General features: G+C 42.8%; 1 protein-coding gene across 4 annotated transcripts in view; it reads right to left on the bottom strand.

The window, feature by feature from the left end:
* The window catches only part of SLC35F4 (solute carrier family 35 member F4), a 120,901-nt gene that overhangs the window by 16,575 nt on the left and 87,824 nt on the right, over nt 1–16,502 (bottom strand). For 2 of the 4 annotated variants that reach the window (XM_054200064.1, XM_054200066.1), the window contains exons 2-3: nt 7,597–7,785; nt 3,186–3,483 (exon numbers count right to left, since the gene is read on the bottom strand). In XM_054200064.1, coding sequence (XP_054056039.1) covers nt 3,186–3,483; nt 7,597–7,785 — 487 coding nt within the window. Of the gene's footprint in view, nt 1–3,185; nt 3,484–7,596; nt 7,786–8,110; nt 8,256–16,502 lie in introns of those variants that run through there. The other 2 variants (XM_054200063.1, XM_054200065.1) reach the window with 2 other exon arrangements.

Genomic DNA, 16,502 nt, shown 5'->3' on the forward strand with positions numbered 1-16,502 from the left:
AGTGGATATGTTCTGGCAGAAAGCTGTTGAATGTCGCACTGCTGTCCTTGAGAAGCCAAGACAGCGGATGGGGAGGCAAAATTTATTGACATTGAATATATTATCCACCTATTGCAAATTATAACTCTATTAGGATCCTATGTCAAGGCTGTGGAGTGTCTTCTGCTGTGATAAACACCCACAGGGTTAGATTTCCTATCGCCGAGCTTACTGAGCTTCAGGTCATTTTATTCATCACTAACACGTGGAGTTTCAATCTCTTTACGTGGGACCTCATATGAGAACAATCTACAACACTGAGAGGATACCAAGAGCTGCGTGTTCTGCTTCAAGACAACCAAGACACTTTGCTGAAATGCAGCAGGGAGGTAATAACCTTGAGTTCGTTTCTAAGACAACAAAATTTAATCTCTAAGGTAAAGCATGAAATACACAATTTACAATCTCAAGGATTATAAAACTTTCATAAAGTTGAAGACTGAAACTACTACCCTTCCAAGTGGTATTTACTGAATTAACATTGGCTCCATACAGCTTTGCCAGCCTGAGGCAGCACTCTGCAAGTCATTCGCATGATCAGTGATCTCTGCCAGGATATCATAGACACTGTTTGTTCTGATCCACCGGGAATATATCCTCTGGACAAAATGTCATCTGTCTTTAAAGCGCTGAGTGAGTAACTACATTGTCTAGAAACACAAAGACAAATCACCTCTGGACTCTGAGGTAGGCCTGGAGTCGCTACAGGACGGGCTTTACTGACAAGAATTAGCTACTCCACAGAAATAAAACCAGCAAACGAAGCAACAAGAAATCTTACCAAATGTAATAAAAAGCCCTGTAGCAGGAACAACACCAAGAACACAAACCAAACAATTACACAAACAATTGATCTAGCTTTGAAAATAACCCTGTTCTGGGTAGGAGGCTGGGTCAAATGACCTCCAAAGATCCTTTCTGAACTAAATCTGTCTATAACTCTCCGAATGTACCTGCTCTCAACGAACCTGCTCTGGCAGGGGGGTTGGGCTAGATGATCTCCAGCAGGCCCTTCCAACCCCTATCATTCTGTGATTCTGTGTAATTTAAAAACTACAAATTATGCTTTTTAATTCTTTAAGTCATCAGAAAAACAAGCACTCATCCTGAAGAGATGTCCATTCCCACACTCAAATCATAACGTGGCACAGACCAAGTAGTTGGTCCCCATGATAAAGCCAGTACTTGCCAGCAGTCACCTCCTCCCTGGGATGGGAGTTCCTGACATATCTGGGATAGGTAATACTCTGGGAAGATGCCCATCAGCTCTAACACTGGTCTCCTGTTTCCACACATTCCCAAACCTACTTCACATCTCCATGTGTGCAGAAATTCCTCTGGGCCTGTAAGCATGTGTCCTCAACTTTAAAAGCTGAACTCCTAACAGCTTGGGAAATCCATCAATTATTTAAGCATACTGATATTATGCATTGCCCAAAATTTTGCTCTCATGGAAATATAATCAACGAGCTAACTGCAGAGGATCTATCTGCAGGGATATTTACTCTCACCTTCTTCCTTATCTGCTGTGCATTTGTTATTACTTTACCCCATACCCAGAAGCCAAGCTGACACTGTTAATGTTCTTACAAATACTCCAGCAAGAAGCTGAATGAAGGCATCATTAATGTACAAAGCACTAGGGTTTTCAGAGAAGCAGTTAATTAAGTGCAACTGTTCAATTGCAGTCATGCTGATTTGACAGAAATGATAATTTAGGGCCAAAATTACAGATGCTGGCAAAAGCAGCCGAGGAAAGAATTTGGCCCTGCTACGTTCCAGCCTGACAGTCACAAATGGAATTCTCTGTGTGCTCGGCGACAGCCGTGCTGAACCCTCTGTCAGCGCGAACAAGGTATGGGCCACACACTGGTTAATAACTTGCAGAACAGACATTTCTGCTGAAGTCAGTAAGATTGTTTTCAAAGCAAGTCTGCACTGGAGTAACAGAATTGGGGCCCCGCTCAAAATTACCCTGTGAATTTCCTCCCTCCATGGGCAAGATGTGCTATCACTTGGCAAGCTGAATTTAGTTCCGTCTTTTCAAGCTGCTTCTACGTCGCTGTTGGATCGGTAGAATGAACGGAAATGGAGGAGGAACTGTGAAATGAATTGTCCCAGAAGGTGGTGGTACTTCCAGGCCCTGAGGACAGGTTAGATACGGCTTTCTTAAGAACTGGCTAGGGTGAAGCTAAGCCAGCTTGGTCCTGCTGCAGTGCTGGTGGTTGGACCGGATGATGCTGGGTTTGGGTTCCCCTCTCACTTTGTATTTCTGTGTTGTCACAGTGGCTACTGAAGTGAGATTTATAAATTTCCACCCCTGCAGACTAATGTTATAGTTAGTATTACAGACTCCTTTGCACTTGAGGTGGAGAGTTCAACTACAACATGCAGCCGTGTTGCACAAGCAAAGGCTGGAGTCTGCGGCATGTCTTCCCCTGGCTCTCACAACACAGAGGAAGGGGCATTTCCATGTGGAGCCTGACGGAAGATGGGACGAAGCCTTCCCATCATTTCCTCAGGATGACAGACACTCAGCCGTGCCAACTTATCCCTCAGAGCTAGAGGGGTGTGAGAGCCAAGAGTCTGCAACTTGCTTTAATTCCTACCTCACAAAAAAGAGAGTAGAGAAGGCTACTAGGATGCTCCTCCTCCATGCCATGATCCAGCAGGAGGAGGAAAGGGCAGTTTTCATCCTGCTATACTTACTGAGCATAGAGAGCAAGCCATGGTCTTCCCCATGGAAACCATCTCCTCAGCTTTGAGCATCTTTCTTCTCAACTATGAGTTGTTTTGGTTGCACTTTATGCTACAGTTCTATCATAAATGGACCAGAACAGATTAATTAATGGCCTGATCCAGACAAGAACACAAAATAGAGAGATGTTAAATAATACAATAGCAAGATTACAAGCAAATTACTGACCTTTTCAACTGAGTAAAAAAACGCTCTAACAATCAATTATCCATTTATTCAAGCACATACCGCTCATCTGTTAGCCTTCTGTAAGCTATTTATGAATGAGATTTTCTGCAGCATGACCTTTATTCTGCCTTCTGACACCAGGGGTCAAACTGAGAAGAGCAGTGATCTCAGTCCACAGAAATCAGGATGTTTAAAGGGATATTGCCATGATAAAGCCTACCTGAACTTTTTGATTGGAGACTGCTTTTCCTGCGCAGTTGCAAGGTGCCCAGAATAATAAATGGGAAAAACCATAATGTTCCAGTTTGTTGAGAACCAAGTCATGAAAAAAGGACAGTCAAAGGTCTCATACGTGATTTTGACAAACTGCGTGGTCCCGACCCAGGAAGAAGAGACGGACAAAATGATCAGAAATCTCCAGATAAGCTTGAGAAATGTGGATGTGCAAGACTGGCATCGTGTCTGTCCTTCAGCTTCTTGGCTGCTGCTCTCTGTGTGCGTTTGTGTTCCTTCTTCTCCTGGAAAAAAAAATAAAAATAGAAAAAGAGAAGAGTTGCACACATTATGAATGCATCCAAAACAATTCCTGGCAAAATCTCCCCTTCTGATCCAGACACAAACCATCCCTTGCCTTCTCCCTGTAATTCCTCCATGTCCCACAACCACTGAAATCCTGCACAGAAATACTTCAGTAACACCGTCTCTGTCATTTCAAGGGGAGAGGCACAAAATGCAAACACAATACCGAGGCCTGAGGTAACAGCGTTACGGTTAAGCTGTTGCCACTGTTTGCTTTATCAGCCCTTCCTTCCTTCTCTCAGCCAAATCTCTAGAATAAAGCTACATCCTGCGGAACCAACTACATTATAAAGTCAATTACTGTGCTTGTGTGTAACACAAAAGCTATCTGAGCCTGTACATCTGAAGCCAGAACAAATTCTTATTATTCAAGATTTTGACTCAAGAGTAACTTTTTTATTTACTAGCTAGGAGGGGAAGAAGAAACACTTTGGTGGTTTTATATACCCAAGCGGAGAAAGGCTTTTTTCAGCCAAGTTAGCGTATTTATGTTTTTGAAGTTAAAAAAGCAAACTGGACAAACCTGAAGCTTGGCATGCTTAGAAATAAACCTCTACACATATGCAAGGAGGAATCAGAAAGTTGTGGTTCCCCTTTTTTAATACAGTACTTTTCAGGTCTAACCTACAGACCACTGCAGATTTCCTAACGGAAGTGCAGAGAATTTAATCTGAGTGGTGACTTGCTCTCCAGACACGTCTTCCAGAGATGCCACCCACGAACCTTATTTTGATTTCACAGATCCCAGCTGAAAACGACGTCTGGAACTGCTGTGTTGGATGCTGAGGAGCGCTAACACTGTTGCCCCATGAGCTCGTGTGGCAGCAAAGAGCTCCAGCCATTTACCCCATCAGACCATAGCACATCAGTCTGACAGAAGAATCGGGAATTCCTTCTGAAAATCATGACCTGCAGCTATTCTTAGCTATTACTATCAATTATCGCTCACATCAACACATGATATGATATACTATATGAAACAATATAATTGTTGATGTTAAGAGGAGCTATAGATCCATTGCGGTGAGAGCACATACGCTGTCCTACATTCAACTTAAATGTGAAAAAGGTACCCTTTCAGACTCGGGTTTGAATTTCCTTTTTTATTACTGTTTCTGCTACAGCCATAAAGAAATGTCAAACAGAGGTTCCAAGTTATTACGTTAGACCAACAATACATCTAAAAAACGATTCATCGTAGCAGGGAGCGCATTTGCAATCAAGAATTCTGCTAACCAGGACATGGAGCTTTTTGTAATTTAAGTGTATACTGTACTATTTTTCCTAAAAGTAATCAGTATTCAGTGGCTCCATTGTTTAGTTGTGGATTAAGAATTTAAATAAAATTACAGGTTTATTAAAAACACGCAGAGGATAATCAGACACAGCTCTGAAAAGGCAAGCATCGTTTTAGCATTCTCTTTGGCTGCCGAGAGAAAAACAGATATTTTTATGGTGCTAATAATGACTGACATCTTCTATTAAAAGGTAAATTACAGTTTATTTGCAAGTTAGAATGGCTTAAAAAGAACATATTATGTAACATCCACTTGCGGGTTTTCCTGCTAAGCAAAACTACCAGGCAATTAGTCTTTCTTCAGCTAACAGTTAAAATAATCACACAACGATAGAAGACTAAAGCAACTTTATCTGTGCTTTCTATTTCTCAATTACCAAACAAATATGCAAACTGCTGTTACTATGCATGACACTCCCATTAGCATTTGACTTGTATTTTATAGACACAGGTTTGAATGTTAGGGAAAGGCACAGAAATCAACACTTGTTGCAAGTCCTACCTTGGATTTAAAGACCTATGTACGTTTTAGCCCGATTAAATGTACAGCGGGGAGTTTTTGTAAGCGATTAATGGGTAGGATTTATCCCATGTAATGTAGTTAGCAAATAATTGTGTATTCAGACTAAACACGTTGTCTAGGGCCCCTTTGTATTTAATGATAATGGACAGGCATGATGAGAAGGCAGCTGATTTCATCCTCGTATGTATCTAAACCCACTGGAGGCACTTACTTCGCCCTACACTAGATATTTACATTCAAGTGAAATTGAGATGGATCCCCAGCCAAAGTGACGTAGTAGCTTAACGGTTGCTTTCAAATTACATGGGATGCGCACACCTAGATCTTGGCCAAAGAATCAGAAGGACAAGGTAAGAAATATCTTTTAAAATAACGACAGAGCTTGAACTCAAAGACATGTGGCGAGTAGCCACACGATTCATACTAAATAGGTTTCAGAATTGCCAAGACATGAAGCTGGGGCTGGACTGAGCTAGAAAGTAGCACTTGTGTTCGGATATCGATTGATATGCTAACGAGGAGAAAACAAATGGCTCAGCCAAAGTAGTTGGTAGATAGCATTTTACAATTAGCGAGGTAGTAGAAATCCTTAGTGTCTGCACTTTGCTTGGTCTGAAACAAACCAACACACTTACCCTGCCAAGAGCACAGAAACGATCTGAGAACTCAACAAGGATGAAACAACAGGGAAAGAATGCAGATGCCACTGCAGGTGACACATGGAGATGACACTGATCAATGGCAAACTGTGTTGAAAGGCAGCAAGCAGAAATATCCCTACATAGTCCTTTTGTCTACAATATAATGCTTGCTTGTGATGTCTCTGTCATAACAGAAAAACTTTTTGCTTTCATTTTTGAGAAGAGTGAGATGAGGAAAACCAAAATCTACAGCTTTTCTTCTGAACTGTTTTGACTACTTAGCAACTACACCCTCGAAAATAATATTCTTTGTATTTGTTTACCTACTCGTCAGGTCAGTCCTACTTAGACCTCACTGATGAGAAGGGGAAGATTAGGATAAAAATGGAAATTAAAAAATGCAAAATGAATGTTTAGAAGAGTATGATGTCAAGGCACTACTCTTTTCTCAAGGGGACTAAAGTCCCTTCTTAGAGAAGATGGTTTCTGATTTTGGATGTACCCTAGTGCCAGCATGCACAGAGTTATTTCAGCCTGATATCTGCAAAAATGAGAATAAATCGGTTTTTTGGTATCTTAGGTATGATCTTTACAGCAAAATGCTGTATCATCCACTCCTTGTAGCAATAATCACCTCCAATATTTTTCTGAGGGTTTCCATCAAGAGAGTACTCCTGAAGTACGAGATCCCTCAATTTTCCAACACAAGAATAAAATGGTTGGCTCTTGCTGCCATCAGTGATGAAGTGATGAAAAGGAAGGTTCATCTCCCACAGTTCCAGTGCACAAGGGAGATCCAACCTGTTCTTCCTCCCCTTTTTGCTCACAGTATCTATACAGACAGTCTTCCAAAGAACTTGGGCAGTTAAATTATTTCAGTCTTTTAAAGGCTCTCTCCTCCTCAACAGCACAATTCAGCAGACTCAAAGGCCTGTGGCCTCATATTGTAATGGCTCCCATCCCATCCCTGCTGGTGACGGATGGACATCACGGTGAAGACGTCTGCGCTACCATACCTACAGGTTCATTTGAGCTAAACTTCTGCAGTAAAGTGGGTGACACATTCCTGACGGAAGCCCTGATGTGCGGCTGATCGATGATCTGACCTGTGGTGGTCTTCCCTAGATATCCTTCCACCTGTTGCTCCTTCTCTTCCTCTTCATCAGACCGTCCATAGTATGAGCTGAGATTGTCATTGTCTTTGAGAAGGAACATGGCTGACTCTTAAGGGTCCTGGCCTCTGGCCAGGCTGAAGCTGAGGAAACGTAATCACTTTGTAAAAACTAACCTATGTGCTAACATTAATCATCCTTTCAAGATCTTCTGTGCCTACTGGCCTTACGATTTCTCAGCTATCTAACACATTACACATACCTACTGAGGTCCAGGCTTTTTCCTCCCATCCTTGCTTCCTTCCCACCTAACCCCAGTTTGCACACAGGTACAGGAAGGACTTTCACGTGGCTTTGCTGTTCGCAGCACCATAAACCAACGTCAACATGCTCGGACTCTGCACCATCTTTGAAAAGACAGACGAAAGAGGCCTCTCTCAGGCATGCCGTGACGCCGGGAATGCGGCTGTTATGCCTACCTGATCTGCTCTGCCTCTCGACTCTGCTGTGCCGACAGATTCCCAAGGGACTTCGATTCTGCAGCTCAAGAATGGGAGCAGCAGAATCTTCAGCAACAGATAGAGGGGAGAGCTGCCTAGTCATGCCTCTGTGTCTGCTGGGGCAGTTGCCTCCTGGCTTGCATTGGATGACAGATGATCGTGAGGCACCTGAGAAGAAAGAGTTTGCATCAGTTTGGCTGTAAACTCCCCTGGAGGAAAGCAGGGCTTTCAAACACTCTGTCAGTGAAATGCATACAAACGATTCAGCGGGAGAAAGGAAGCACACTGCGAAAATCAAGGTTTCAGCTCTCATCAGAATAAAGTAAATCAGTAAGTAAATAAATACTTAACTCTTTCCCCCCTTACAGAAAAAAAGGTGCTGCATGAAAACCAGTCGCTCCCCTGAAGAAATGAGAACCCTGCGCTGCAGTAAATTCTTAGCCCCATGGCTCCATCCATAGGTTCTGAACAGGCAAAGGAATTTTGTACTCACGTGGGCCCCTTCCTGAGCACTGACACTGAATCAGGCAAAAGGAGAGGTCACCATTCTCCCTCAGGATGGAAAGGAGGGCTGAGGAACCACTGCCTCCCAGGGTCAGCGGTGACAGTGTCTCCAGAGGAGAGCGTCCCCTCTCCATCCTCCAGAATGATCCTTGAGACTCTTGTATGGAATGAAGTCGCGGCCACTGACAGGTCTTTTGGAGGAAGACTTCTGCTAAACCATTACAGATGCCAGTTTTAAGCCTCTGTGTGCACCAAATTAGAATCTCCACGTCTTCAGAGAAGTTGCTTTTTCTTCTTCTGCTGGGTGCAGACAACACCGAGATGCTGCATTTCACGCAGAGGCTGTAGACAAGGCACAAGGCAGCAGACAAGACCCAGGTCCCAGAAATAGCAGTGGCACCAGATGAAAAGTTTGCCAGTGAGAAGGGCACTGCATTTAAAAGTAAGAGCTTGAAGGACTGGATTAAGAACCAGCAAACAACAGCAAAGATCGCAGTGCTGGAATCTGGCAGAGTGCGTCTGGTGATCTTGCACGTACTCCCAAATTTATTGAAGGGTGGCTGTGTAAGAGGTCAACACACAAGCAGCACAAGAGAGTCCTCTTCTCAGAAAGTCAAGATGTCAGGCCATTTTGGTTAGTATAAATATGAGTTTGTGGTCAGTTGAGATCCCCCACTGCTTGTTTTGCTGATGCTACGTCAGCCGATCATCTTCCCTAACCTTATGGAAGACGCATATACCCAGAGCAGCCTTGACTTGGCCTTGACTGACCTTGCCATGACTTGGAAGGATTTAATTTGACAATCAATCACACCTATTTCACATTGTAAAGAATACAAAAATAGACACAAACCTTATGTGTAAGGTGCCAAATGTGCAACAAATACGGCAAGACATCTCAGAGGGCAACATTCTTTGTTTCAACATGAGCCATTCCAGTACACTTTGTGCAAATAACTCCATGCCAAACAACAACAGAAAAGTATACTCTAAAGCAAGGACTATATTAAAGATTCAAGAAACTATGTACTTCAAGTCAACACTCTTTTACCAGAGGAAGTTCAGAGGGTTCGTATAACCTTCAACGAACTATGAGCTATGTTTGATTCACCAGGTCTAACTACAAAGATCACAAAGGAAGACATGTATAGAATATGGGATTATACAGAAAAATCCTCTCTCAGACTATTTAGAGCCTCCAAGGCCAGTTTTTACCCACCATGTAGACAAGTGATTGAACCAGCAGCTAAACCCCTAGAGATGATCCTTCTCAAAGATGCTCTGTCCTTTCTCCGCTGTTCAGTATGAGAGAACTCTGACACAAGGAGGATGCCCAAGTCCAGTTCCCACCTTCACACATAGTTCTACAAATCCAGTCGATGCAGTATAGAAGCCACAGTCCATGACAGCAGACCCACAAAAGTCGACTTTGAAGGATTAAGACCTATATGATGCCTAAGTACAGTATCATCCCTCTTCATTTTTCAACAAGCACAACTCTCTACAGAGCTTTTTAGAGCCTACTGGCTATTTTCAGACCTTTAAAAAGCTGTTCACCTTCATATATTTTCTTACTAATGGAGAAAATCATGATCTAACCATGCAACTCCCCCCACGACTTTGTTCTACTCCTTTCATAACTCCAAGCCTTACTCCTCCTACTGGTAACAAACAAGGATAACATTACCTACTTTGTAAACATCTCACAACTGACTATGAGGTTGAAAAGTTCATTAGAAATGGCAGCCCTGGGCCATTCACCTGACCAGAAGCAGCAGAACACCTTTGACAGCTGAGAGTTAGTTCCAGCCTCTGTGAAATTAAGACAATCAGTACTTTCAGGGCTAAATCAAAAAGGTACTTACAAATTTTCAGGTCCCCAACTTAAAGAAGCTTTATTTTCAGAAAGCGTTTGTTGACTGCCTGTCCTGAGAGAATCAGCCATTAAGATGCCTCGACCCAAATCACTCCTCACTTTGATATGCATCATTTAAAGAGATTTCATTAAGTTGAAAGACACATGCCACATCTCAATTCAGATATAATTTGGGACAAGATCAAGAATCACATTACACTCAGCAGAAGCCTAGCAGATGATCCACAATCAAAATTTCAAGGAAACCTATTTTTCCTCATATGCAGAGAGAGCTCTGAGTTATTTATATCTGGTACAACAAAGCAGCATCAATCTTTTCCTGTATGTTGAGAAATTCAGTAGTTGAGACCAAATCTGCAATTCACGAGATTGCATTTAATCTAAAGTCACTGCTTGATTTACTGAATTCTTTTTCCCTTATGCTTGAAAGTGATCGGATAGCACGGCAATTTATCAATATTTCATTGTTACAGCTAGAAAGCCTGGGCCATCTAATGCTACTGAATCTGAAGATATTTTAAGGATATACTTGGACAGGGAAGGTGAACAGATATATGCTGGGCTACCTTATCCAAAGCTGGTATCAGCAGCAAGGACAACAAATCACCATTTATATAGTACAGCAATGAAACCTCGCATGTGTGCAAAGTTACCCCACATGAGAGGAAGAGAAGGCAGAACTCATCTAACTCTGGTTCTTTGTCTCACACAGCAATTACCAGCTATCAAGGAGAGATCCACTATGACCCTCCACATTTAGAGGGATCAAGAGCAGCATTTTCCATTGAACTTCAGTATACCTTCATAAATCTCACACGCTTATGGGGACCTCATGGTCTTGGGCAGTGAGAGCATGTCCTCTCCAGACAGGACAACAGCAGGGTGCTGCCACAACTTGCCACGTGCAAAAGGAGAAGCAACTAGGTACTAAAAAGATTCTATAATATACCTCCTCCAGAGCAAAGGAGTGACAGTGCTTGGGTTGGATTCATCTTAGGATGAGAAAAAATATGCCCTGGGACTATCTACATCTCCCTATGACTATACAGAGAATCGCAGAATGGTTTGGGTTGGAAGGACCTTTAAATATCATGTAGTCCAACCCTTCTGCAATGAGCAGGGCCATCTTCAACCACAACAGGTTGCCTAGAGCCCCGTCCGACCTTAGTTTGGACAACCATCCTGAGCAGAGATGTTAACACTGGGTAGGACTTTTTACCTGACCTTCTTTTAACCTGAATAATCGATGTAAGAGGTTGCACAGATATCTGTAACTCACTGTGTACAGAAGCCTCATCCAGTTTCTGTAGACTGACACACTCAACGTTGAGCATGAACACAGTTTGTGGCTTTAGCAGAGATTAATCACAGGCTGAGAATGAATCTACATTTTGGGCATTATTTGATATTCTAAGGGAATGCTACTGAAGAGATTGGGAAAACAATAACAGGAAAAAAATAACCTTACCAGACTGCCAGATCTTGCTGCTAGAAGTGTTCTTTCATTACTTGGAGGTTATAATCGAGTGTCAAAGCAACACTCAGCCCATGGGATTGACAAAGGAGGAAATGGAGAACTGGAAAGGACCACACATGATTGTATCAAGCACATTTTAATGAGTCAAATCCATCTGGATGACTTTTCGTTATTGGATAAAAAAAAGCCCATACTCTTTCCCATTTTCCATTATTCTGTTTCAGCAAATCTTTTTTGTTGCCCTGCAAATGTCAATGCTTTATAGCATAAGAGGTAAGGCCATTTCTACGCACATGGAGACCAAAGGGAAACCAGCAAGGGGAAACCCTCACTTTCCACATGTTTTTAACAAAGTCTGTCCTTGTCTTGCATTAATTATTATATATTTATCCCAGTGTAGTTCAATTTAGCAAGGTAATCATGCTTGTGACTACCCTAAATGACATGATTAATATCACTGAAGTCCCTGCCTTTTCACATTCCTGAACGCCATTCTGAGTCCCGGCTGCGGGAGGAGGTGACCACAGTGGCTGCTGCCACCGTGTCCATTCAAATCAGGAACGAGCAGCACATGCCTTGTCCTAACAACCATTTTCACCATCCATCCATAACCTATGCACAGCTCCCTTGCTCCTTGACCCTCTGAAAGATGCGATACATGACTTGGCACCTTTTATTCATATACAGATTTCCATATGCAGCTGACACAGTGAGAAAATACATCCTCACCTTGGTTCAAAAATCAAGTTGTTATTTTGCAGGGGGCTTGGAGAGAAGGGATTACGCTTTGAGGTTCATGAACAATTCTTTTCAGATTATCTTCATGTATGTGATATATTTAGCATGTGACAGCAGTGCTTGGAATACAAAAAAACCCCCATGCCATTTCATCTGAGACAAGTCTTCTGGTCTCAAAGTTGTTACTGAAAATGGATCAAATGGGCTGCGGGTAAAATAATCAATGCAACATAAAAATGCAGCCCTGAAAGTAATTTTTATGGCCAGGTCATCACAGAATCGTCTTTTTTTCTTTTTCCTTTCTTTTTTAACCAACTGCCCTGATGGAAATTTAGAACCTCTCAAACAGGTAACTGAATTCCCTTCTGAAAGCCATATGTGCATTGGTGACACTGGATTACCGACACGAAGTGTTGGCTTATTTACAGACAGCAACATCTGGCTTGCTGCTACGTGTTAAAATATATAGTCTATTTTTGATCACAGAACTAAATCGATGGTTAAACAGGTGATGTAAATGACCTGGACAGTTTTTTCATATTATGTTCCCAAAGCCCTGCTGAGCAGTGGTCACCTGTGGCTACCACTGGAGTCAGGAGAGAGACCAGCTTTTCCAAAAAGGTCAGTCAAGGCACCTACAATCTACCTGTTACTCATGCTGTATTAAAGTATGCTTATTTTACTGTGTCCTCAAAATCTCAGCTCCTAATACGTCATTGCTTTTGCATTGACAAAATGATGTCTTCATGCCACTGCCGCAGAAACAATTGCTGGGTTTTGACAGATGGATGGAGGTAGAAGCCAGTCTGGTGTTATGTGGAAAGTACGTCAATTGAATGTTCCTGCTAAATTGGGCCCCGGTGAAAGAATTGACATTTCCTTTACACTGTTACCTGTTAGAGAGAGCATCCGTGGCGATGACGGACTCTCTCACACATCACAAGCCTATTGTTTCCAGCAGCCTGTGAACACGCTTAAGTTGGTAACAGTCGGTTCACGATGGTGAGGGCTAGAGACTTTTGCAATGAAATCCTGGTCTTAATGCCGCGCAGTAAGGAGAAGATGATGCGAATTTCGTGGCCGGGGAAATATGGGATGCACATGGCCCTACAGGAAAGGGGACCGAGCTGCACTGCTATTAGTAGAGGTGAAGAGAGCTTATTCTGTCCATTTTACAATAAAACCTCATTAGGTTGGATTAGCCATGGCTTTAATTGGATTGTTTGCTACTGTTAGCACACAACTGGGGCCTGGGCTATCCGACACCATCAACCCAATGGCGAGCTAGGCCCATAGCTTATTTTATTTCAGCCAAAGGGACTGCCTGTAAAATCAAATCCTGCCCTTCCTTATGCTGGTGTAAACCCACAGCAACTCAGTACAATCAGCAAAGCTGTTTTGGGCATACACTAAAGTACCTGAAGATAATAGCTGAAACGGGAAGTTAAAATTCAAGGGAAAACTCTCCCCAACTTTTAATGAGTTCAGAACTAGCAGTTTGACTCAGGACATAAAGCCGTAATTACATTTACTAAAACCGAGCAAACAAACATTAGGGAGGCTGTCTTCGCAGACAGTGCGCTCCACAAGTTTGAGGAAGAAGAATCTCTTGTTCAGTGAAGAAAAATCATTTCACCACGTCTCAGACCTTTAGAGACGATGTTCTCCATTTAAACATGTCCTTCCGAGACACTGCAATGGTCTCTGTGTATTAGAGTTATGCATGTATGTCCACTCGGAGTAACGCCTTATTCGTTTACTATTTTCTTGTTCTAGAAGTTTTTATGTTTGAAGGGGATGAGAAGGTTACAACAATTTATTTTTTTTTTTTCCTAGGGGAAAACAAGATTTTCAGATTTTAATGAAAAACAAATGACTCAGTGATGGTGTACAGCATTTCCCTTGTACTATGATTAACTATTGTCAGGAGCAGAAAGCAAAAAAGCAGATATTTTTGTTGTAGTTTAACAGTGACATCCATCAGCAATTTCTGCCAATTATCCCTTCAGTGTCTGTACATAGCTGTTCACTCCAAATCAGCAGACAGCAACTTCACTCGCAATTAGAAATCTCAACGACTTCCACGTGCCCTCCTATCCTTGCTATAAAGTGAACAAAGAGGCAGCAGAGGAAGAAAATAACTTAAATTTCACATCCTATAACTAACTTAGTGCCTGATCAAGGGATGTGTCACTCTACATCCTTGCACCTCATTACCCTTCCAGATGAGCAGTTCCAGCCTAGCTGTCAGGGGAGGAAATCCAGGTTAGACAGTCAAAAAAATCCTCTTAGGTACCAAATCTCCCCCACGTAGCTTCCCACCTCCCGCTCCTCTGACCCCTGCCAACACTCTGCACTCTGGATCGGAACCAACACAGCAACGGCAGTGCCGCCGTCTCCCTGGTGCACCACCCAACTCTAGGGAAAGACCATCTTCACATCCCACATCACATCCAGGGAGAAGGAAAGCTCTGACTACAGTGATCATTAAGTGCCTGAAAATTGGTCTCACAGCTGAGACAAATGACAGAGATACCCATCAGGGATGGTCAAGGTGTATCTGAGACTGCCCTAGAGGAGGGATGACACAGGTAATTTCCTGAAGTCACCGTCCAGCCCCGTATCTCCTTGGCTTTGTGATGGTAACAGTGTTGGGACCTAGTCATAGAATCATAGAATTGCCTAGGTTGGAAAGGACCTTTCAGATCATCAAGTCCAACCATCAACCTAATATTGACAAAAACCATCACTAAACCACATCTCTAAGCACTACGTCTACCCGTCTTTTAAATACCTCCAGGGATGGTGATTCAACCGCTTCCCTGGGCAGCAAGCCCCAAATCCTAATTCCCAAGGTGCTAACTTCTCCTGATTTAAGATCCAGACAGCCGAACAATAAGGCCATGGACCTGTAGAAGTATGTCTGCACCTCCGTGTCCAGCCAAGCTAAACCTGTGCCAGCAAACGACTCCAGATCATGGGGACTGATCCAATCCCGGCTGCAGTTCCTGGGAAGACCAACTGATTTTAGTTGGCTTTGGCTCAGCCTCCAAGGAGGACGACAGGGGTACTTCCAAATCAGACTACTCTGTGAGGAGGAGGGAGCTGGACCGTCAGATGTTTTTATTCAGGTGAAGCCAACGCATAAGTGTCTGAAGGAGCAACCCCAAAGGGATGTACAAGCCTTTGTCCCCTTATTGCAGCTCCAGAGCAAGGACTTTATTTTGAAGTTTTGCTAACATAAACATTCCCTATGAGATCACCTCAATAATATCTTCTGAATGAGTCCCTTAAACACACATTCAGAGGGATCACAGAATGGTTTAGGTTGGAAGGGACCTTGAAGATCATCCAGTTCCACCCCCCCTGCCCTGGGCAGGGACACCTCCCACTAGACCAGGTTGTTCAAAGCCCCATCCAGCCTGGCCTTGAACACTATCCTTCACTGCAACAGATCTACACGATGTTCTTTTCCCCAGATACGCTTGACCTCCCAGCAACTCAAGCCAATCACAGGATTCATTGGCCTGGGATCAGACCAGCTTTTCACCACCTCAGCACTGACTGAGCAGCAGATAAACACAAATCATTTGATTCAAAGCTGCACACCATCCCATTAAAGAAAACCTCTGTTACAAACTTCGTAATAAATTATACCAGACGTGCCTCCAATAGTTTCACAATTTATACACTTTACTCCAAAATAAAAGGTTATGAATCTCTACAAAAAAATCCTTTGAAAGGGAATCTTGTCATTGCTAAAATTCAGTGACATTTCCAAGAAGAAACAGACATTCTGAGTTAAATTCTTGTTTTTACTTTCGCTGTAGTAAATCAAGAGTAGCTTCAGTAAAAGCCATGAGGCTGCTTTGACATAAAGTTGTGAAAGGAGTTTAGACCCAGGACACTCCAGAAATCACTCATATGCATCTCATTATTAAATAATTCTGATATACCTTCTACTGTCAAGAAACACTGCAATAAATCCAGGCTGGTTCATGGGTCTCCTAAGATCCGAGCGTAAAAGCAGTCAGCACACTGACACAACTCAATATCAAACTGCTTGTATTTATCTCCTCCACAAACTATTGCCTCTCCTGTTTGATGGGTGCCTCCAGAGAGTCATTCATTCCAGCTCCCTCAGATACCAATCTTGGGAGATGAATCACCTCTCAGAGGTGTCTGGCTCTCCTGCTGACTCCAGGAAGCTCTGACAACTTTCTTAGTACTTACCGAGGCTCACATTTAGATGCATCCGGATGAATCCAAATCTAACTTTCTCAGGCTCAA

This window comes from Rissa tridactyla, chromosome 4, assembly GCF_028500815.1.
Source record: "Rissa tridactyla isolate bRisTri1 chromosome 4, bRisTri1.patW.cur.20221130, whole genome shotgun sequence".
NCBI lineage: Eukaryota > Metazoa > Chordata > Aves > Charadriiformes > Laridae > Rissa > Rissa tridactyla.